Here is a 23,380-nt window from a genome sequence, read left to right as displayed (position 1 = left end):
ATTTGGAAATAAAGTATTTGTGAAAATTATATTTAGAAAAGTATTAGCATAGGGTTTATGATGCTTATTTAATTTAATGTTGAGAATTTACATATTTGTAATAATAACTATATTAGAATGATTTAAATAGATACAGATACCATATTTTTATATCTAGATACAGGACCTAGATACTTGTATCTAGATTTTTTAACAACTCTGGATTATAATAAGAAGGTCAGGGTAAAAATAAAATCTTAAAAAAATAAACCATGTTATTTAAATCAAATTAATTAGTTCTGAACTGAAAAACACCTAAATATTTTATATTTCTTTCTTACTTCTGTCGTAGATGTTTACTCATTTACAAGAAAAGATTCTAGAGATTAGTTCGCACTGATCCAGAATCTTATTACCGCGAAGTTATGAATATTATAATTAACTATAATAAAAAATTTATCTCTAATAGAATTCACAAAACAGTTTCAAATGAGAATTACGTAATTATTAAAACAAGTCATTTATGAAAATTTTTATATGCGCGTTATGTTAAGTTCCGGAATTTTTACGGATATGTGAATTGTTTTATATGGTTCAACTAACTGTTCTATTTCTAATATATTGGGTTCTGGGCTAGAATTGGTATGATGACCCGTAGATTTTTCACCAGAAAGGTTACCACCGTTAGTTGTTACACTAACGTTAGCATGATTTTTAACGGAATTTTCTGGAGAAGTTTGAGAACGATAATTGGCAGTAAAAATTGACGTATCGTATATCGGCAAAACGCTGGGGTAATTTTTCAACTTTTTTTTCCTCTTTCTAGACTTCCTTTTCCCCTCCATTTCCTTGAACAATTCGAAATCATCGTTCTTGTCGTTATTTTTATCTTTGACCCACATATTCAACAGGAAGGCGACCCATTTATGGGTCTCCGTTTGACAACCCTTGTTAACAACTTTGACCGAACCATTTATATTTGTGCCAGAGCGCGAAGAAAGATTTTTTGTGGACTTAAATTCCGCCACCGTTTTACCGTAGTCGCAGTAAAGGTTTATATCGAATCGATCCTTTGAGATAGCCTCGATAACATCCGAATCGTCGTATCGCAATGACGATATTCTCTTAGGCCATTTTATCTTACCTATAGTGCCGTCATCTTTTCTTGGACAATACTTTCTGGCAACTCCTCCGAACTCTTCCCTCAGTTCTTCCATTAACTCTCTACTGTATAACGTTGAAGAGGTGTCTTTATAAGAAGTTTTTAATCGTCCTTCCCCGCGAATATTTTCTGAATAATCGCTTCCCTTCGACGAATCCCCTTTATTCACGATCTTCTTTTCGAGATTGTTGTCTTCCGCGGTAAATTCTTCCTCATTGTATTCGGTCAAATTTTTTTGCGCGGGTTTTAAACTATTACGTCGATAAATTGTTTTCAACGTCGAATTTAAATCGTTGCTCACGTTAACGTGGTTCATATTTGGCTCCCATTTATCGGGTTCGTAGAAGTGCCGAGTATTTGAATCTAGGGAAAGTAAGGAGGAGTATAATTTGATTTTCCTTGTGGTATGAACTGCATCATTTTCTACCCCATTAGTAACATGGGCGGTGCGAGGCTGAAGGTAACTGATAGATGCCCTATATTTACGCACGATAGTCGGGATCACGTGACTATCAATTACAGAGCTAGAGATATGGCCAAAGTTTTGTTGATTAATTGATAGTTTTTTCCTTTTAGTCAGATCAATAGAAGAACGTTTCTTCGGTTTAGCCAAACTCTTTCTTATTTTACCACTACTCTTTAATCTTAGTTCTTTCGGTCCGAATATACGCTTCTTACCTAATTTGATGTTAAAGGTTAAAAATCCTTTACTAGTTTCACTCTTCTTGATTGCGCCGGTATAACCGGAACTGGAAGATGAACGTTCTTTCTTAATCGCGAATTTTATAGATGCTCTCGGATTTTTGGTTCCACCATATAAACTGGATTAAGAGTAAACGAAAAAAACGGGAATAATTATTCGATTTATAAGTGAATAAATTAAGAAGAATCAATCTTTGCTAAATGAGTGTCAAGTTTTACTTAGAATTCCCTACCACAAAAAATGCGTAATGTAATTGTATTATTTGCTACAAACCATCCATCTTAGTAGGTCCAGTATATAAAGATAAATAGTATATGCTTAAATTTTATTAAATCAATATATAACTTCTTCACTTGGGGTTCCCCAGCTGATTCTCCCGAATTATCATCTTAATGACAGGAAATAAAAGAATATAAAGCAAACAGTGAAAGGGTAAGGATAATCAAAAAAAAACACGATCAATTTATATTAATTTATTTATACTTATATTTAGGAGTCTCGTCTTCCGATTTGGATACAGATTGGGTAACCGGATTCCCGCCAAAATGATATCTAAGGGTTTTAGATGTAATGAAAGCCATTCTACTATTCTTTTCCGGTCGGAACATGATAATATACAGTTTTGGGAAGAAAAGGAATACGAGGGCTACGTAGGCGCTCAATATGACGCAAAAATTGTAAGAGATCGCCTTGGAGTCGCTACCGAAATATACTGGAACAAATGCTATCCAGATGACGCACGTAGTGTACATACAAAATCCTATAAAAAGGTAGTAATAGAGAAAGTAACATGAACGGTGTCATAATTCATTTATATAATATATGTATGATGAATATATGTAATAGAATACCTAATACCTAACCATAAATTTCATACAATTTTTACCATATTTAAGAGTATTTAACAGTGTTGGGGACTTTAAACATTTCTAGTTAAATCCGATCTTTTTAAATTTGTAAATCGCCTTTCGATAAATTATCAAAAATTTAGGGACTCCGAATTCCAATAAATTCCGCATCTCAATAAGACGACACATATATAATATATATGAATCTTATATAATGTAATTAAAAAAAATTTTTTTTTCCCCTCTCGGAAGTATTATCGAGAATTAAGTTATATAAATTAAAAGTTAACAAAAACTTCAATGACGCTAAACTGTGAGTTTTGAGGAAATATTTAATAAAAATTCGGAAAAGAGTGTATGCAGATTAAACATAATAGTTGGAATATTTCGAAAATTCACATTTTTTACAAAAACTAATTTAAAGGAATAAAATTATGATTTATTTGCAAAGAAAGTAGGGTTGTTTTAAATGGCTAAATTTGAGTCGATTTTTAAAAACGCTCGAGATTTGGCAAATAGATGTCCAAACATTTGCTTCGATCTATGAATATTTAGAGGCTCGCGTAATATTATTTATGAATAAAACATTGAAGTTAGCCGTTTTTTAAACACTAATTTAGAAAGAATAAAATTAAATTTTTTATTAACCTATAAATTTTGCCTCGTTAAAATTTTCGGGTAGGTTTCTAGTTTTCACGGCGTAAAGTGTGCACAGTCCTATCAAAAAGAAATTGTAGCTAAGAGGTACCATTATGGCTATGTTAGAGGTAGCGCAAATAATTTCCACGTTCTTCGAAACGTCTCCCGAAGAAGTTATAGCGGCGTATTGCAACTTGGTGCCCGGGGGTTCCCAAATTGTCATAGTTATCAATATAACAATTTCTATGGCCACGAGAAAAAGTGTTATGACCAGTTGAGCCCACAAACTCATAAACTTCGGTTTGTGAGTGATGATATGATCTTTACTCTTGGCTCCTTCCAGTATACGAGAGATTCTATTCGTCTTGGTCACCAAGGCCGAATATATCATGGAGAAAGCGAAACCGGGCATGATTCTGTTCATGGCGCAAGATACGCGATTGGGCTTAGTAGAGAGAGGGATCGATGTCGACAAAGAAATTATTATACCCACGAGTATAACGTACATAAGTTCCCGCGTAGACGATTTAATGACCGGCGTGTTATTATGCTTCGTAAAAACTATCAGCACTAAAGAAGTGAGTGTTCCGCCAAGGGTAGCCATTGTCAGAGCTATTATGCTGGCAAGATCGTTCCATCGTACGTATCTCTCCGGGACCTTTAGGCACACTTATATTTAATAATATAGTAATATACAGTTTTAGCTTAGTTTATACAAATTATCTGGCTAATATATTTATATATATATACAAATTACAAACTATACGGCAATAAACATACAAACTAGTTATCAAATGTTTTTTTATGAAGCTTTTTTAATGGATTTTGGAAAATTTTATCGCTTTTAAATATAAAAAGCTTCAACTTCATTATTTTCCCTATTTTAGTATTCTTTTTTTCTATATTTTTCCAATTTATTTTATTGCTTAAATACATTAAAAATTGTTTATTTATTTATTTATTAAAATAGAATAAATTAAATTTTTGGATATAGGCTTTGGGGAAATTTTTTAAAACCTGTTATGACTTTGGGCCAGGCTTGAAAAGCCTGGGCCTAAATGTTTCATATTTAAGACCTGGCCGGGTGTGATCATAAAGTTATGAGCTATGAAGGCATCTGACCTTCATAGGAATTCCTAATTCCCTTGCGAAGTAAGGAATAAGGTTTCTGGAAGCGGGGTTAAAGATTTCGATTATTAAAAAGAGTACCAGTAGCCATTTCTGAGTAGGGTTGGGATAACTAGAGGTATTTCTATAAAATGAAAAACGAAACAAATTCGAATCGAATATAGCAATTTTGCTTTATTTCATACACCAAAATAAATGAATGCTAAATTGTAAACATATAGGAAAATTCGAAATATAAAATATGTAAAAAAAAAAAAAATTAGCCGAAGGGATATATTAAATAGACTAAAGAAAATTCATATAAGATTATAGGGGGGAGAGGGGTTTTTTTTGAGCCGATTTCTAAAAACGGCTAATGCAATATTTTATTAGGAAACAATATTATGCAAGCCTTAAGAATTTTGCTTATAGGTGACATAACGGTTTGTACGTTTTTATTAACAAATAATGAGTTAGCCGTTTTTAAAAAATCGTCTCAAATGGAGCTTTATATCAACAATAGAGGGATGTGGGTATTGAGGGTTAAAAAAAAATTATCTCGAAGAAAGAAAACTTAGCTAATTTAACTGTTCAAGTTATTAATGTTGTTGTTATAAACGGCCGTGTTTTGAGTCGATTTTTAAAAACGGCTAACTCAATATTTTATCCCAAAAAAATAATTACGTAGGCCTCACGATTTTGCTCATAGTTAGCAAAAGGTTCGAACATCTTAGGGGCATTTTCTGGCTAAAATATTGAGTTAGCCCCGTTTATAAAAAACGGTTGAAATTAAATTGTTCAACAACACTAGTAAAGTAAAAATATATTTATTTAGCGGATAAATGTTATAATGAAATGAGTAAAAACTTGTTCTATTGAAATCTGGCCAATAACCCATTTGACAAGTCTTGCACGTCAATTCATCTATAACAAATTCGTTAGGCTTGCATTCCCTACATTCCCAACAACATGTCAATCCACCTTTCTTAATACTCTGCCAATTATTTTAAATATATTTCACTTTGGTATTTATATTAAAATAAAATATTTCGGTAGTAAGGAAGGGATATATATATATAAACAAAATTGATTAGTTTGATAAACTTGATATCTAGTCGATAAATTTTTTTTAGCATCGTTTCATAAATTTTTACTATACGATCTTAATTTAGGTTTATGCAAAACCTTATATAAGAATATAATAAAAATTGTATCAGTATCTAAATAACTTTTTAGACGATGTATCTGTATCTAGATCTATTTAAAAAGTATCTTTCAACAACTCTGGGTAAATATTAAAAACTTTTTTTTTTAAAAAAAAAATATGTTTTTTATTAGGGACTCTCTTCTAATTGTATCTACTATATGATTAAATTATCTAATAAAAATGTTTTTTTTTTGTGGTAAATTAATTTATTATTATTAAACTTAAATATATATATTACACAAAAAATATTATTTAATATCTCTTTTTTAAACTTACAAAAGAATCGAAAATATCTTTTAAAAAAAAAACTTTTATGAATCCTTTCCCACAAGCATCGCTACAAATAGATTTAACGGTTGTTCCATTATAATCGGAAGGCGGTTTATATTTGACGGTGCTAAAAGTCAGAGTATTATTCTTCCAATCTCCTATTTGTGTATATCCGAATCGATTGGCACCGATCCTCTGGTAATTCACAATATCGTACCTGGAATTAATAAAGGAAATAAAACTATTTCTGAAAACGATATTCATCTAAGAATACATTTAAAAAATTGATATATTGATATATATATATCGTACGGGAGATTTTATTTTAAAAATTCTGATTTGATTAGGGAAATTTATTTCGGAACGTAAATTTTAAACAATTTTTGCTACGAACTTTAAACGATTTTTTTTAAAATTTATATATAAAAATATCTCTATAAAATTTAAGAGTCGTTTGTTTTAAAAGTTAAACCGAAATTGTCAATATAAAATATATATTATATATGTCATTATTTATTATATCTGACATTTATTTTCAAGAACAACAGAAAAGATACAAGTTAAGAAGCCAGTTCCCCCCACCTTCTCTCTTCTCACATTGTCTCGTTTGATTGTGATTATATTAATCTGTCTTGTGAGATATTCAAATTAATAAAATATCTTACGCAAATTAAAAGAATTATTACCATATTATTATAATGTAATGTTGGTTTAATTTCATATTACAGACTATGTAAATTTTATATAAGAAAATTATTTGATTTTTTTTTTGGAGATTTGAATGATTAAATTTTTCTTGCAATTTTTATTTTAACACTTAACTTTTAATTTTTGTTTTCTTTCTTTCTTTCTTTCTTTCTTTCTTTCTTTCTTTCTTTCTTTCTTTCTTTCTTTCTTTCTTTCTTTCTTTCTTTCTTTCTTTCTTTCTTTCTTTCTTTCTTTCTTTCTTTCTTTCTTTCTTTCTTTCTTTCTTTCTTTCTTTCTTTCTTTCTTTCTTTCTTTCTTTCTTTCTTTCTTTCTTTCTTTCTTTCTTTCTTTCTTTCTTTCTTTCTTTCTTTCTTTCTTTCTTTCTTTCTTTCTTTCTTTCTTTCTTTCTTTCTTTCTTTCTTTCTTTCTTTCTTTCTTTCTTTCTTTCTTTCTTTCTTTCTTTCTTTCTTTCTTTCTTTCATTAAAAAGGGCTATATTATTATTTACATATATAAACAATTTTCTTCATTCACAAGAGTTACACTTATATTCATTTTTACATAATCCATTATTTTTGCAATTTCTAACACGATAAAAAATAATGAATATGTTATTTGTAAAAAGAATTTCATAAAATTAAAAGATTTTGAATATTGTGCAATGAGAAACTTGGCAGGAGGATCCCCATTTTCGTCGAAATTGATGATTTCCCCATTGACCCCCTTAAAAGTAACATTTAGCAAATATTCCAACAGGAGTGAACCATTGATCGGCTTCATGACTGGGCATAGTCCGGGGAGACCGCCACACTCTATCTTGTGCATCTGACTCAACCCGTGGGCTATTGTATACACCGCGTTGATGACGAAGGCTAGTTTGGTGTCCTGCTTGTAGTCTTGGATCAATGATAAGTTCTCTTTGATAAATAATGAAAAAAATAATAAAATAAATGCGGAATGAAAAATGAATAAATAGGAAAAAAAGAGACAATGTAAAAATTAAATAAATAAAATAACCAAAAAAAAAATGAAGAAAAGAAAAAACTATTAATACACTTAATATTGAAAGACCTGAACATTTATTCTGAGTTTCAGTCAAACTGCAGCTGAATTTGAACTCCCAGAGCTCTTTGAACCAAACGTTCCTTGTGTTGGATCCCGGCTTAAGAGAGAAATAATAGGGATCAAAATCTTTCACGTAAGGAGAATTTATTCTTACAGATAACCCGCCTAAGGCTTCGATCTCGTAATCCTTCACTACGTCATCTCTGTCAGCCCAACCGTCACTTTTTCCATAATAGATGGTTTAGATATAATATTTTTTCGTTAAAAAAAAAATTTTTTTTTTTTTTTATATATACTGAAAGAAAGAATATAATTAATTCAATTTTGTATAATGTGCAAATGTTTCCAAAAAAAAAAGATTGAAAATTTTATTTTAATTAATTTATTATTTAAAGATTTCAATATATTGTACTCACAAAAATGATAAAATATGAAGATCCGGTAAAATTTAGTTTCACTATTTTTTCCTCCATTTTAATTATATACACCTTTCTCAGCTCAAGGCAAGGCAACAAAAATAAGAACTATATTAGAGATCCTTAAGTTCGGGCCGGACCGGGCCCATTTAAAAAAAAGATTACTAGGTTCGGGCTGAGTCGGGCCTAATATTTTTTAAAAAATACGGGCCGGGTCGGGTTGAGCTTTGGAATTTTTTTCTTCAATATATCTAAATTTATCAATTTTATGTTGAATTTTAATGTAAAATAAAAATATGTAATTTTGCCTCTTTCTTTCTTTCTTTCTTTCTTTCTTTCTTTCTTTCTTTCTTTCTTTCTTTCTTTCTTTCTTTCTTTCTTTCTTTCTTTCTTTCTTTCTTTCTTTCTTTCTTTCTTTCTTTCTTTCTTTCTTTCTTTCTTTCTTTCTTTCTTTCTTTCTTTCTTTCTTTCTTTCTTTCTTTCTTTCTTTCTTTCTTTCTTTCTTTCTTTCTTTCTTTCTTTCTTTCTTTCTTTCATTATTTCATATCACTAAACTATATTAAAAAATTTTTTTAAAATAAACACTATAAAAGGGTATTTCTTTCTTTTAAGGAATATTATGAAGGATAATATAAATTTTTTATAAAAGAATAAAAATAAAAACCACATTAATTTATATTAAATTATTTAAAAATAATATTCTTTTTTTTTTGTATAATTATATATAATTTTATACCATTTTATATAAAATTTATACTTGGACTTAATAATCAATATTAATGTGTTTTTTAAAATTTTTAAAATTTTTTAAGACTTATAGACCTGTTGTATAAAAATAATAGTTAAAATACAGGTAAGATAAAAATTAAAGGAAGGAAAAAAAAATAGGAGAAAAAGAAATAGAAAGTAAGATAGTTATACACAGATCTCTTATGTAAATATCTCTTATTATCTGATTTTTTGATGGAATATATATCAGTTCAGATTGAATAGGACCAGGATTCCTTAAAAGAATAGGTGAATCGGTAGGAACAGCATATATTTCTTGGATGGGAATCGAGCCTAAAAAATAGGTCCGCCGTTTTACGGTTTTATCTATTAGATTAGTTAGTAATAAACGACGAACTTAATAAAATCATATGATATTTAAAATGATTATAAGGCTCTACTGATCATTATCCACCTTACCTAAATTATTAGAAAGAAATAAAAAATGTATATTGGAACTGCCCTCAGAGGATCATTCATCCATCATTCCCGTTTCTCTCCCTTTCAAACCGCCATTTAAGAATCGGTTGAATAACTCATCTGGATACGATACCAAGAACTAGGTATATATATAAAATGAACTAAAACCTTCCAATGAAAACGTATTTCCCTATAAGCTCCAGTTTTTTGGTAGCTATTATCAACCCCCTAACGGTTATCCCTTCGCAAAAGCACACTATCACGTTGATCCTAGGTATGGATGAAATTTCCAGCACAATTCTGTCAAAATCCTTTTGCTCCGCGCTGTTGAAAGCGCTGTCTTCGAAAGCTATACATAAATCGGCCAGTTTAGCCCGAGTCTTAAACGCTGTCATGCCGCTCGTTCCATAGTTACCTTTTTAATTTATTATTATTTTCTATTGGTAAACTTATTAATATGAAAGAGAGAATATGATAGGTTGAAAGGAGAGATTTTTCATTTGTAGGATTTCAATTTTACTCTCAAATTTGCCCTAGAAGTTGAGATCGTAAAAACTATCGAAAAAAAAATAATTATAACGAAATTTATTTTATTTTAAAATATCCGTGCCTTATTATTTATAATATAATTTAGTGTTTTTTTTAAAAGACTCGATTTGAGTGTCAATTTTTATTTAAAAACGGCTAACTCAATATTTTATCTAGAAAAATATTGCGCAAGAACGGAAGATTTTGATCATAGATGGAACAAAGGTTAGGATATCTTATAACGAAATCTTTTATTTTTCTGGCTAAAATATAAGTTAGCCGTTTTTTTAAAAAAAATAGGCTCAGATCGAACCGCTCAACAACGCTTAATCAATCAGCAAAATACTTTCATTTAAAACGAATATATACCATGCTATTTTTAATGAAAGATGGAAAGAATATGGAAAGAAGAAATATAAAAGGAATTCACGAAGATTGAGATCACCCTTAATTTATTCTTTTTATTTATTTATTTATTTATTTATTTATTTATTTCTTTCTTTCTTTCTTTCTTTCTTTCTTTCTTTCTTTCTTTCTTTCTTTCTTTCTTTCTTTCTTTCTTTCTTTCTTTCTTTCTTCCTTCCTTCCTTCCTTCCTTCCTTCCTTCCTTCCTTCCTTCCTTCCTTCCTTCCTTCCTTCCTTCCTTCCTTCCTTCCTTCCTTCCTTCCTTCCTTCCTTCCTTCCTTCCTTCCTTCCTTCCTTCCTTCCTTCCTTCCTTCCTTCCTTCCTTCCTTCCTTCCTTCCTTCCTTCCTTCCTTCCTTCCTTCCTTCCTTCCTTCCTTCCTTCCTTCCTTCCTTCCTTCCTTCTTTCCTTTCTTATTTCTAAAAGAGTAAAAGATGACCAATTTGTTTATAAATTTTTAATATCCTCAATTTACGCGCCAAAAAAACGGAATATTTTTTAAAAAAAATAAAAAATAAATATATATTAAAAAGGAATTTCTTTTCTCATTTCTTATCATCACGTATAATAAGGAGAAAAATTAAAATCAAAATGAAATGAAATGAAATGAAATGCTTTAGAGCGCTAAATATAAAGATTACATCAGAATTCAAATTAACGATTTTTTTTAAAAAATTATTTTTAATAAGTTGCTGTTTGTCTTGTTTGGTTCGATTATATGAATTAGTTCATTAGATAAGCATAGATAAGAAGAGAGAGAAATTTTTTTTTAAAAAATTACAATTATTTGCTTAGCTTTTTTTTGTTGGCGGAATAGATATAAAATTTAAAATTATAAATAAATTAAAAAAAAAAATATTTATAGTTTTGAATATATCATATCATATCATCAAAAAATGAAATTAAATATATAATATTCATAAATTTAAAGATTTTATTTAAATCGTTTCTGAAATTCTGGATGATAAGAACAAAGAATGAGGGCTAATTGCGCCGTGAAATTATTTATTTGTTGTCCGGCCTATTTGCCCCCCCCCCCCTCCCCTCCTCTAATGTAAATATACGATTTTATCTATTTATTATTTAAATCTATCAGTTAGCAGCTCAAACCATTTTTTGTTTAAGTCTTCAATAAGTCCCTTAAAATAAATTATGGCTATTTCTTTTATTCTTTTATTTCTTTCCCCCATCGTCATAGTTTGCTTAGAGTTTATGTTTACTTTTCATCTTTTGTTGCAACATCTTTTAAAACCCGTTACAATTGAGAGCTCCTCTCTACTAAAATATCGATACTTATAATCTTAAAGTGATAGGATTACATCTCTCAAATTAGTTGTAAACACAGCTCTAGTATAAGTTTAATAAATTTGTAAAATATATATATCCATAAAAAAATATATATATCATTGTTCTTAAGTTTATTATTCCTTGGTGATATTTATCAAAACAGATCATACACCGTTATATTGTGAAATAGCCCTTTCGTTTTGAATTCATATAGCAAAAAAAAAATAGTCACCAAACCCTAACCTGCAGATAGAAATCCTGAAATCCCTAAGAAGTCTCTCTGTTTTTATTTCCATAATGCATACTGTCTCGTGTTAGATTTTTTTTTTCATCATGTTCTTTCCTATCATTTTACATTTTTAAAATTTTTTTACATAGTTTAAACATCATTATCTGATCTTCCCCCTAATTCTTCCATATTAGGATACTTTGGCATAATCAGGGATATTAAATTCTTAGAGATTATCTTAAATTAATTCTATCTGAGCATGCCTCTTAGATTATTTAGGCTAGATAATTTTATCCTTATATCTGCAACTTTATTTTCACCTCATAAATTTCTTAAATTTGCCGTCTGAATAAGCTATTTTTTTTAAAAAAAACTTAAAATATATAGGAAATAAGTTATACTTTTAAGTGTATTTTTAAAGATATGCATCAACTTACGTTAAAATATATTTTTAAAAAAAACCCAAAAAATTGTATCTAGGATGATTTTCTGAATAGAATTCAGAATTAGGAACAAAAAATTTTAGACGAGGCCAAAAAACACCATCTTACTTATTATATATATTTTTTTTTTGCCATAAAGGTTGATTCAATCATCCTATTTTATTATTATTAATTAAATAGGGGGGTTTGGCTTTAAAAAATTGGTTTTTTTTTGAAAAATATTTATTCAAAACAATCTCTTATACCCGTTTATTAATTAAAATATCTCTGATTTTTTTTTCTTTTGAATCATAGATAGCGTGAGGAAAAACCTTATTTATAACTAAAATAATTCTTCTCCACGAAAAATGAAAGTAGCCTAATTTCATAACATTAAAAATTTATCTAATAAAGAATTCAAAAATGAATTCATATAGTTGAATTCGATTTTTTTTTCTCATAAATAATTAAACTTCTAAAAATAAAAATAAGTGTATATCTATTTCAAGGGTTTATTAATATTCTTTACCTTTCGCCGTTAAATTTTCATTATTAAAAAGTTGGTATGAAATAATTTTTTTTATCATACTGAATTATATATATATATATTTTTTTTCTTTATCGCAAGAAAAAAATTTTTTTTAAAATAATATATAAAATGAAAATCTAAAATTTAAAATCAAATTAAAATAATGAAATGTAAAAAAATTTAAGAAAAATAGAATGGGATTTGCGAACAATATTTTTAAAGATTACTCTGAACAAAATCCTGGAAGTGTACAGAAAATTTTCCTAAACATTTTTTGGACCCCCCCCCCTCTTTTTTTTAGTTTTCGGGAAAATATTCCTTGATACCTTAGTGAAGTTAAACGACTCGTTATGAGCCGATATTTAAAAAAACGGCTAAACTCAATATTTTAGCCAGAAAAATATTGCCTAACCCTCGTGATTTCGATAATATATGTCTTAGACCCTTTGTTCCTTCTATGAGCAAAATTTTCAGGCCTTGGGTAATATTTTTTTCTGGATGAAGTATTGAGTTGCCGTTTAACAATACTACTGGATATTGATAACCCCCAACCGAAATACGATATCGCAGAACTCGATGGAAACGATTTCCCCTTGGTTCTTTAGAATTGTAAGAGAAGTCAGCTATTCACCTACCACCACTTATGAAATTTTTTTAAAAATATGATGCTCACGCCCACTCACCCAAGATCAAGTGTCATCATTCCAGATTTAAATCGTTGGGAATTTTGGTTTTAATGAATATTAATTCCGAGATTAGTCAACAATATATCTAAACGTTTTCAGAAATTATCGTAAATCATTTTCGATGGAGAAAAATATACATTCAAGAGGTGCGGGGAAGTTAGAATGGGAAATTTTGGCATCATAGGTGCATTTGGAGGGGGATCAATTGTCTCCTCACTTTTTTTAACTTCAAAAATATCTATTTTTTTTTAAAAAAAAGGAAGAAAAGATGCAATCCAATGTTAGACGCCTAATTTGATTCTCTGCATTATCTATTCCTAAGTTTAAATAGCAATTTTGTTCATTAAAATCTTAGATATTTGGAAAAATATACATCAATATCTTGAGTTAATCTTTTACCCTTGACACAATCTATACACCAGGCTAACATTTGTTCTACTTTGTTCAACGAATTTTAAATTAATTGAAAACTAAGTTTTGCTAAACGGCTCGGTTTGAAGCCGGTTTTTTTTAAAATGGCTAACTCAATATTTTATCCAGTAAAACAAGCATGACACAAAGGGACATCTATTAGCCGAATTTCGAGGCTTAGTCAATATCTTTCCGGCCAAAATATTGACTAATTGAAACCTATATCTTATTAAACAAGTTCTTTCATTTTGCGCGTATCATTCGTTCCCTCTTCCATCAAGATTTTTAAAATCAATGCTCAAATTTTTTCTGAGCAGTTCTTTAAAGTCATTTTTAAATAAAAGATAAATTAATTTTTTTTTTGAATCGTAAATCTTAAGTGACATTTTTTAAAACACAAAACTTAAATTTTCTTTTAAACATTAATATGTTCCCAATTGTTCCCACGTAATTATTTAATATTACAATATTAGAACCATTATTTATTCCAATGATGGTACATATTATAATAATGGGATGGAGTCGAGGGTACACACAAAGTTGTATTCTTCCTGTCTCCTATACAAAGGATCTTGATAGTTACAGAATAGAGGCAATATATAACTGTTCTCTAACTACCCCCACCCCTCCTTCCAGGGTTGGAAAGTGGGATGGGTAATCACTTGCGAATCCATACGATAAATCAACCAAACCAAACCCATATCATATAAATGGTTAAATCAAAATTTGGAAGAACGGTTATCAAAAGTAATTATTACTTTTAAGATGCGAAGGCTGAGAAATGGGGATCAGAATATTGTCAACCACGACCCAGCTTTTTTTTCAGATTAGTATAACCCGAGATAAAAAAGTTTTCAAGTTTTCTCGACCCGACTTGTTGGCTCTGGGTTTTTCAAACGGCTGGTTTTGCATAGTGTTGCTTAAACGGCTCGATTAGGGCCGATTTTTAAAAACGGTTAACTCAATATATTATTCAGGAAAATAATTACGCAAGTCTGAATATTTCGCTCATAGATGTTGGACCTCTATTTGACCAAATCTTGAGGCTTACACAATATTATTTTGGATAAAATCTTAATCGGGTCATTTTAATAAAAATCTACCCAAATTCTACTGTTTAAAAATAATATTGTTAGCTATTGAACCATTATTATCATTCGTTCCTTATAGGGAACAATCGAAACCAACCTCTTGATGTACCAGGTTTTATAATAGAATTTTAAGAAAAAGCCATAGAGATCAGGGTTCGGGTTAATATATCGTCGGTTGAGTATTATAGAGTTCTATATCCACATTTTTGAAAAATGTATTTATTTTTTTTTGACGATAATAAATCGATTCTACAGCAGCGTATTCTTCCAAATGAACACAAAATATTAAAATATAATTTAGAAATAATCCTTTATTCGCATTGTTAAAGTGTAATTCGAGGATATGTCTCAATAGCAAATCCTGTTAACACACATGTTTATAATAAACAACTGAGACCTACGCAGGCTCCATGTATCCGGCGAATAATATCGTTTTGAAAATTCGGGCCGGGTTTAATAATAAATATTTTTATTAAATCTACAAACTCGATCCGTTCAGAATTATTCTTATTATTTTTTTTTGTAAATTATATCAATCAACCTCAGATGATGGATCAATTTAAACATTCGCATATAGTATTCCCTATTTTCATATACAAAACATATGGCCAAAATTATTTATAATGACCTTTGAAACCCCGATAGGGATTAAAAAAAAACCTGGGGAGAACCTGAGAAATTTTTTAAAAAGGGCCAGGCCAAAAATTTTGATCTCTGTAGGTCTTACCAATTAAAATAGCCTTTATTTTTATCTTATTTAAGTTGATCTATAATGGCTTATATATATATTTTTTTAATTATCCTTTTTTATTTAAAAATATATTTATATACTTACGATATTAATTGCTCTTATAACATAGTAAACGACGCTAGCCATTAAATGTATATGTTTAATGTTATTTTTTGACAATTTTATCATAATTGTACCAACGGAAGAATTGAAAGATTAACGAGATTTTAGATTTAAAAAAAAAAAAAAAAAATTAATATCAAACTATTTATATTATAGAGATAAATTTGATAATTAATTATAGCTTTGGCATCTATCAGGTATTTATATTCTTTTTCAAAAAAAAAAAATACACTTATTTTTTGAAACAAAATATTTGATCTACATTTATTATTAATCGCACCAAATGAATAATTTATGAAGGTTCCTTGCAAATATCGAAAGAGGCATCATTTTAGTGCGTTCCTTAATATTGGGATATTGAAATGGATATTATACTAAATAATATCTATATATGCTTCTTTGTTTTTGTATTTGGATTTTTTTTTAAGGTATCATGATCTCCACATGCATCGCGCTAGGTAAGCAGAAGTCTGCAAAACTAGTGTTGTTAAACGGCTCGATTTGAGCCAATTTTTTAAAAACGGCTACCATATGTTAGGGCCGAAATCTATTGCCTATGCCTTAAGATTTCGCAAATACCTTTCTGCAAACTATGAGCGAAATCTCCAGAACTCACATAATATTATTTTCGGGTAATTTAACAACGCTAGCTATAAAATTTTCTTAAAAATCCGGGCCCGACAGTTGTTTTTTTCAGCACAGGTATAGGGTTTTATTCGCGTGGCCTCTGTAATCTCAATCAAATTTCATAACCCCACCACTTCATAAAAATTCTTGTAACAAGGGTTTTAAAAAAAATTTTAACCGTATCTTTTTTAGCCGATTTCCATTTATACGGATAAACTAAGGGGTATTTACCCCCTAAATTTTATTGTATATGTCCCTCTCCCCTCTTATTTTCTTTCCCAATTTCCATTATTTTTGTCAATTTTATAGATTTTTAAAGCTTAATAATAAAATTATTAACCATAAAAATTTTAAAAGCAACAAAAAAATTATTTTAAAATATACGGTATTTAACATAATAACCATGAAGCTTGTTATAGGCATTAAAAGATTATTTTAAAAAAAATAAAATAAAGGGAGTTTAAATTGAAGGTATTTAACATAAATCGATATAGTACAGTTTATTTTCTACCTGATGATATCAACATCAACAAATGAAACAAAAGGACTAAAATAAAGAAAGAAGAAAATTTAAAAAACATTAAAAATATTTAGATAGTGAGTTGAAAATTAAAATAATTTTTTTTTATAGGTATAAAGTAGAAGGGGATGTCATATTTTATTAAACGCCTAATATAAAAAAAATATAATATGCACTAAAAATTTACCAACCTAATTAGTGATAATTGGTTTTAAAGTATATATATATATATTTTAGTATATGTATATTTTTATATGATCTTTTTTTGACTAATATAAATATTTTAAGTATGTTAAATGATTAAATTCAATATTCCTAATGTTGCTAAACTGCTCGTTTTGAGCCGATTTTAATCCCACTTATAAATAACGCTGAGCGGGAAGGGATAGGAACAGCTTTGCTTCCATTTTTTTTGAGGGTAGTAAGTGGTAGGACTTAAAGGGTGGTGGGCTAGGGGTAGGGTAAATTTATTAGGGGGTTATTTATTGAATGTTTAGATAAAAATAGGGCAAAATATTTATTACACACCTATTACAAAATACAATGATATCGCTAAACATTTCAAATCGATCTATAGCATAATAATCATAGATATTATTTTCCATATAAAAATCTTTCTGAAATCCCTTTAAATGTAATTAAAAAGGGTTATGGCATACTCAGTAATCCTATATTATTGTCAAATACAATATGTTATAATAATGCATTAATTGTAAATGATGGGGTTTTTTAATTGAATTTATATGCTAAAAAATATCAACTTTAGCATTGTCAAGATTTTGATAGTTGGTATAAATTTAAGTTATTATTTTTTAAAATGGTATAAAGGGAGTGCCATTATAATTAAAAAAGTTATAATTAATAATGTAAAAAGCAAGTGAAAATCATGTCAGCCTAGGCGCTGATCTGGGAGGGCAGGGGTCTAATGTTCTGTAGACTTTCCCTTAAATACTCTAATGGACATTTAAAATTCTTATATTTAAAATAAAATTTTTCATTCTCTAAACCTTGTGTCACGAAAAATAAAATGATAAAATTTTTTATATACCTCACTACCAAATTTACTAAATTAAATCAATATATTTAAAGTATCGTATTTTAAGTTGTATTATCATGATAAAGTATTGTTTAGATTATATATTAAATATATTGGAATTATGAATTAATATCAATAAACTCTTTATTCATCTAAATAAATCATCCCTTTGAGGTGATGATTTAATATAAAGTAATATATAATATTTCAGATGGGCATAATAAAAATTATTAAAATCATCCCCTCATCCTTAGTTATTATGGACCTGTTAAGGACTAATTAAGCTTTTACTAAGCATTGTACTACGTAGTAGTGATCTGCTTAGGGCTTAATTTTTTTAAGCCAGCCGAAATTTTTTTAAAAGAGTTGTGCCGGTCCGGCCCGAACCCGAAATTATTTTGAAAAACGTTTAGCCGGCCCGGCCCGATTTGTTTTTAAATATAGAAATTCGTTTTTTTAAATTACCCAAAATAAAATTTCTATAAATAAAATCAAATATATTTATTTTACATATAAAATCTAACGTAAAATTGATAAATCTAGGTAGGCCGACCGGATTTGGGCTGAGCCTACTGTTGTGGATCTCTACTATGTAGTAATATTATATATATTCTACGATCTTTTATTAACAACATTATATTATCTGCTTGTACGTTATTTTGGGGCTATAAATCAAATATTTAAAGTATAGATAATTGTAAAAAATTAATTTATTTTCTTATTGAAATAACATTAAAATGTTTTTTTTTTTAAAATATCCAATTAACTTTTACCGAAAGATAAAATATATTAGCATCAATGTGTTTTTTTTTCTGGCAATGTGTTTATTTTTTTTTCAACTTTAAATCGTTTTTTTTGAGTGCGGAAATATATTCCAGCATGTTTAGAATACCTATCTTATTATGAATTGTAGATAATTTTGACCGATAACTGTCGAGCCATTTCTAAATTTATACGAAAAATCAATGGAAAAAAATTATATAAATTATATTAAGTTCAAAAGTTCGTAACAAAATTAATCTGAAATTCATAGGTAGGTTATTCCAAACACGATAGAATTCATTTCCGGTTAAAATCAAAAATTTAAAATTCAAAAATATGGTGCTCAAAAAAAAATGATTTAAAGTTGAAAAAAAATAACACATTGACGCTAACATAATAAAGATCATTATTTTTATTACCACTTATTATAAATATCTTTAAATTCTTGTCTACTATACTATCTTAAAATCTCTAAGCACTATTGAGTCGTTATAAAAAAATAAATAAATAAAACCTTCGGTATTTATCGCGGCTATGTAAGACCAGCCGTTAAGCTTGAGAATATCTACCATGACCTGCGCTTGATATTCGTCTGATGGGACTACCCTCATGTATGTTTTGAACATTTTCTTGTTGCTCAGATCTTTGCTCGTCGAGAAATCTATTTGAGGAATATTGAAGGTCTGTAACAAATTTTGAACCTGTATAGCCACCGCGCTCGAACCGGGCCCTATTATTCCTGCTATGTTCTTGTACTTGGGCTTTCTTTCGCGAGCTTTGGGGATTAACGACGCTTCAGTTACGAAGAGCGGGGGCAAAACATCACTCGTCAAGACGTTTTTCTTCTTACTGCTATTGCCTTTGAACGATGACGACTTTGTCTTGTTTGTTTTCCCTTTCTGCCTTCTCCTTTTAGTCGTAGTAGTAATACGGGGAGGGAGTTTGGTAGAATGCGAAGCTCCCAATATCAAATCGCTAGTACTGACTTTCGATTTTCCAAATTTTTTAACGATATTTAAACTATCGCGAGCTGGGTTGACAGAATTCGCTATGATTAACGAACCTTTCGTAGGGTTATTTATTGCAAAAATTGAACCGTTAACGCTATTCCTCGTTAAAAGTTCGTCGGAATTTTTTACCTTTTCCGCCTCATTTAGAAATGGGATATCGGCCCTTTTGCTTTCCGCTACCCCTGGTTTTGACTCACCATTTACATAATTGGAAACTAAGGGTTCTTCAGCGTAATCAACGCTATTAGTGGATGTTACCGAGATTTGGTCTCTAATAAATTCTATCGTCTGTCCAAGGGCGATGGAGGAATACCAGCACGAGTCCCTGACTTCTATGCCTAGTTTAATGTCTGGCAAGATTGAGGGATCCTCATTAATCATTTCGACGGCTCTAGCAGCCGCTTCGAGCCTTTGGATTCCGTATTGTTCCCAAATCTCTCCGCATTGCCTGGAAGAGCTATCCTGGGGTTGGTGATGCATAGAAAACAGGGCTCCTATCATGATATCGCCGTCGATGTACATAGTTTTACTGGGCACGTGTCGGGGCACGCCATCTTGGGAAGAAAGGGGGCCTTCTTGTGGCTTAGAAAAATCGGAATACGATGGCGGAGGAATACCCATTATTTTTAGTTTCTGAAAAGACATCACTAGCTTCGCGGTAAGGTAGGGAGGGATGTTAATAAAATGCAACGATATCGGACTGACCTTCTCTCCATTTACGACGTACGTTTTTTCAACGGTAGAAGAATCAAAATCGGTCACAGCCATTTTGGTGGCGTAAAAAATATCCTGTTCGATATCAATTCTTTCCAAGAACGAGCTCCCATTCAAGGCTTCCAAATCACTATTTTTATTCGAGTAAATGTGGGTGAGGTTGTAGGCCGAGACGAGCGAATATTGGTTATCGACATGGTCATCGACAAATTTATAATTGACGGGTAGGATGGTATTATTTTGGATGCCAGGTAGACGCAAAATATTGCCCAAAAATGGTTTCGGATGAGCGCGTTCGGTGGTTGAAGCCGCGTTGTTCCTATGACTAAGTTTGCTGATAAGTATATTTCCGTTATTAGAGGCGTTTTTTGTTGGAGAATGAAAACCGAATATGATGGGCATGATCGAAAATGTTATTATTATAGACAATCCTATTGCGGAATTAGGTTTACTCATAGAATAAATACGTTCCAACTTAAATAAAATAATTTATTATCTCCATAACCACATGGTCCACCCCCTATATGCGTGGTTTTCTAGCTTGCTTATAATAAAGGATCCTTTCAGTATGAATTGCGATCAACGCTTATTCCCAATATTTTTAAAAATAATATTTAGATTTAAAAAAAAAATATAACAAAATTTAATATTTCCCTTTCGAAAGATTTATGTAATTTTTTTTTTTTGCCAAATTTTTTTATGAGTATTATATATAACTAAAACTAAGCTAAAGCTAAAATAATATATTTTATATAATATTTATTATATATAATTACTATAATGATTGTAGAAACTTTATATAATCTAATAAAGTTTATATTAAAATAAATTTATATATTTTTTTTATATTATTTCTTAATAAGAACCAATAAATAATTTTTTTTTTTTTTTGCTTTTTTTTTCATTATTAGATAATTATTATATAAATTGATAAATTGTAAAATAAAAATGATGAAAAAAAAATATTATTATTTGGTCAAAAACCGTAAAAAAAGTAAAAAATGAAGGAAATATCCAGAGTAATTTTTAATTTTCTCGAAAATATCACTTTAAAAGAAAATTTTTTTGAAAGTAAATATTATAATTAGATTTATTAAAATTTTTACTAGTGTATATTAGTGTTATTAAACGGCTCGACTCAATTATCCAGAATAATATTACTCTGCATTCACGGTTAGCTCAAACTTGCGGCGAAGTATATAAAATATGCTCAAAAATAATTGAAGATTTTTTTTTATTGAAGAACAAAAGATTTTTGATCTAATTTTGTTCAAAATGCCAAAAAATCTCATGCAATAACAAAATAAAATAAAATTTTTTATTTTGTAGATTGTATTAATTATATATATTTTTTTTTCTTGAAATTTTGCTCGTTAATTCATCTTGATATAACAGTTTATGCTATGGACTTTTATTTTAAAATATTTTTTTAAAAGAACATAAATGGAAATGCAAGAAAAATAAGGAACTTAAACCACTATTTTCTAGTAAAAAAAAAAGAAAATAATTTGATATCAAATTAAAATAATATTTTCTAAAATAAAATAAAAACCTTGATAATTTTTTCATCGTTCCTTTAACAAAACAAAAAAAAAAGGATGAGTTTTCCTGTATCGTTATCGATAGATTTAATTTAAAAGAGATTCTCTCTAAAAATAAATCAGTTTTTTACACTTTATCATTATTATTTTCGGCATAATTAAAATAAGATGAGATTTTGGAAAAAAAAATGATGAAAACGTAAAAAGAGAGGACGCGAAATGAATTCAAAATTAGAGAAATAAACGAACTTTGGGTTTAATTAATATTTTAGAAAGAAAGAAAGAAAGAAAGAAAGAAAGAAGTAATATATATTTGGAAAATTAAAAAGTTTTTTTTTGAGTGTTTTATGGTAAAACAGAACGTGTATTTGGATAAGTGTCATCTAAGGAATCCGTTCATCTTCAAGAACGGGACAGGATAAGGCGAAAACAAGGTGGGATTATGATTTGGTCCGAGTAAGACAGGTGAAGAAATGAATCGTTTGTTTGAAAGTTAGCATTTACCATACTCATTAAAATTATGAAAGACTTTTAAATTTTAAATTTCAATACTGAATTAGTTTCGAAATAATTCTCATTGAGTCAAATAGAATCCCCTGCATATCATTCATAATTGTGAATGAATATCGAATTGGGATCGAATTGATTCCATCACACCGGCACCATCTGTCGTGTACGGCCAATGACATTCTAGACTGACGATGCATGCGTACATCAATGAAAAACAGCTGGAGACCCCATTTTGGTTACCCATATCATTATTAAAAAATGTTAAACTAGAGGCCAATTTATTTCCTGTGTCCAAGGCAAACTTTATTTAAGAATCGCCTGATCATCTAGATAATATGGAAGCGAGTTATCAATTTAATTGGTAGTTTTTAACATGATAATAATGTACGGGTTACCAAAATGGCGGATCCAGCTGATTGGCATTCAACGACACTTTCAAATACATTATTACGAACGTCAGTCTAGGCATTATTATATTTCATTGTATATGACAAAACAATATTTTTTTTCAAAAATAAAATATAAACAAGTTCCCTGTACATCTAGTTTAGGGTATGAATAGGCAGTGTTGTTAAAAAACGGCTTAGTTTTCAAAAACGAACCTTAATGTTAAACGGCTAACTCTATATTTCATTCAGAAATATATAACGCAAGCCTGAAGATTTTGCTCATAGAAGGAACAAAAGATTTAGACATATATTATCGAAATTTCGAGGCTTAGTAGGCAATATTTTTCTGGCTAAAATATTGAGTTAGCCGTTTAAAAAAATTGGCTCAAAATGAGCCGTTTAAACAACACTAGTTAAACCTACACCTTAGCCAAAAATATTGGGTAAGTCTGGAGATTTTTGCTCATAGACAGAGAAAGGTTTGGACATCTCTTAACAAAATCTCGATGCTTGCAGTCATTTTTTTTGGCCCAAAATATTAACGTACGTGATACGTGATATT

At 29.3% G+C, this 23,380-nt stretch overlaps 1 protein-coding gene across 1 annotated transcript; it reads right to left on the bottom strand.

Annotated features, from left to right (window-relative positions):
* Positions 1–204: 204 nt before the first annotated feature.
* On the bottom strand, positions 205–20,934 carry LOC135923824 (uncharacterized). The gene is made up of 9 exons (XM_065458779.1): positions 19,169–20,934; positions 9,439–9,685; positions 7,673–7,887; positions 7,272–7,518; positions 5,955–6,132; positions 5,306–5,432; positions 3,341–4,000; positions 2,328–2,604; positions 205–1,962 (listed from the first exon to the last, which is right to left on the bottom strand). Exons 1-9 carry the CDS (start codon positions 20,832–20,834, stop codon positions 513–515), a joined length of 5,067 nt encoding a protein of 1,688 aa, XP_065314851.1. The 5' UTR covers positions 20,835–20,934; the 3' UTR covers positions 205–512.
* Positions 20,935–23,380: the final 2,446 nt, after the last annotated feature.

The sequence above is a fragment of the Gordionus sp. m RMFG-2023 genome, chromosome 2 (assembly GCF_954871325.1).
Source record: "Gordionus sp. m RMFG-2023 chromosome 2, tfGorSpeb1-WG-v2, whole genome shotgun sequence".
NCBI lineage: Eukaryota > Metazoa > Nematomorpha > Gordioida > Chordodea > Parachordodidae > Gordionus > Gordionus sp. m RMFG-2023.
This window is presented reverse-complemented; position numbering and strand designations above follow the sequence as displayed.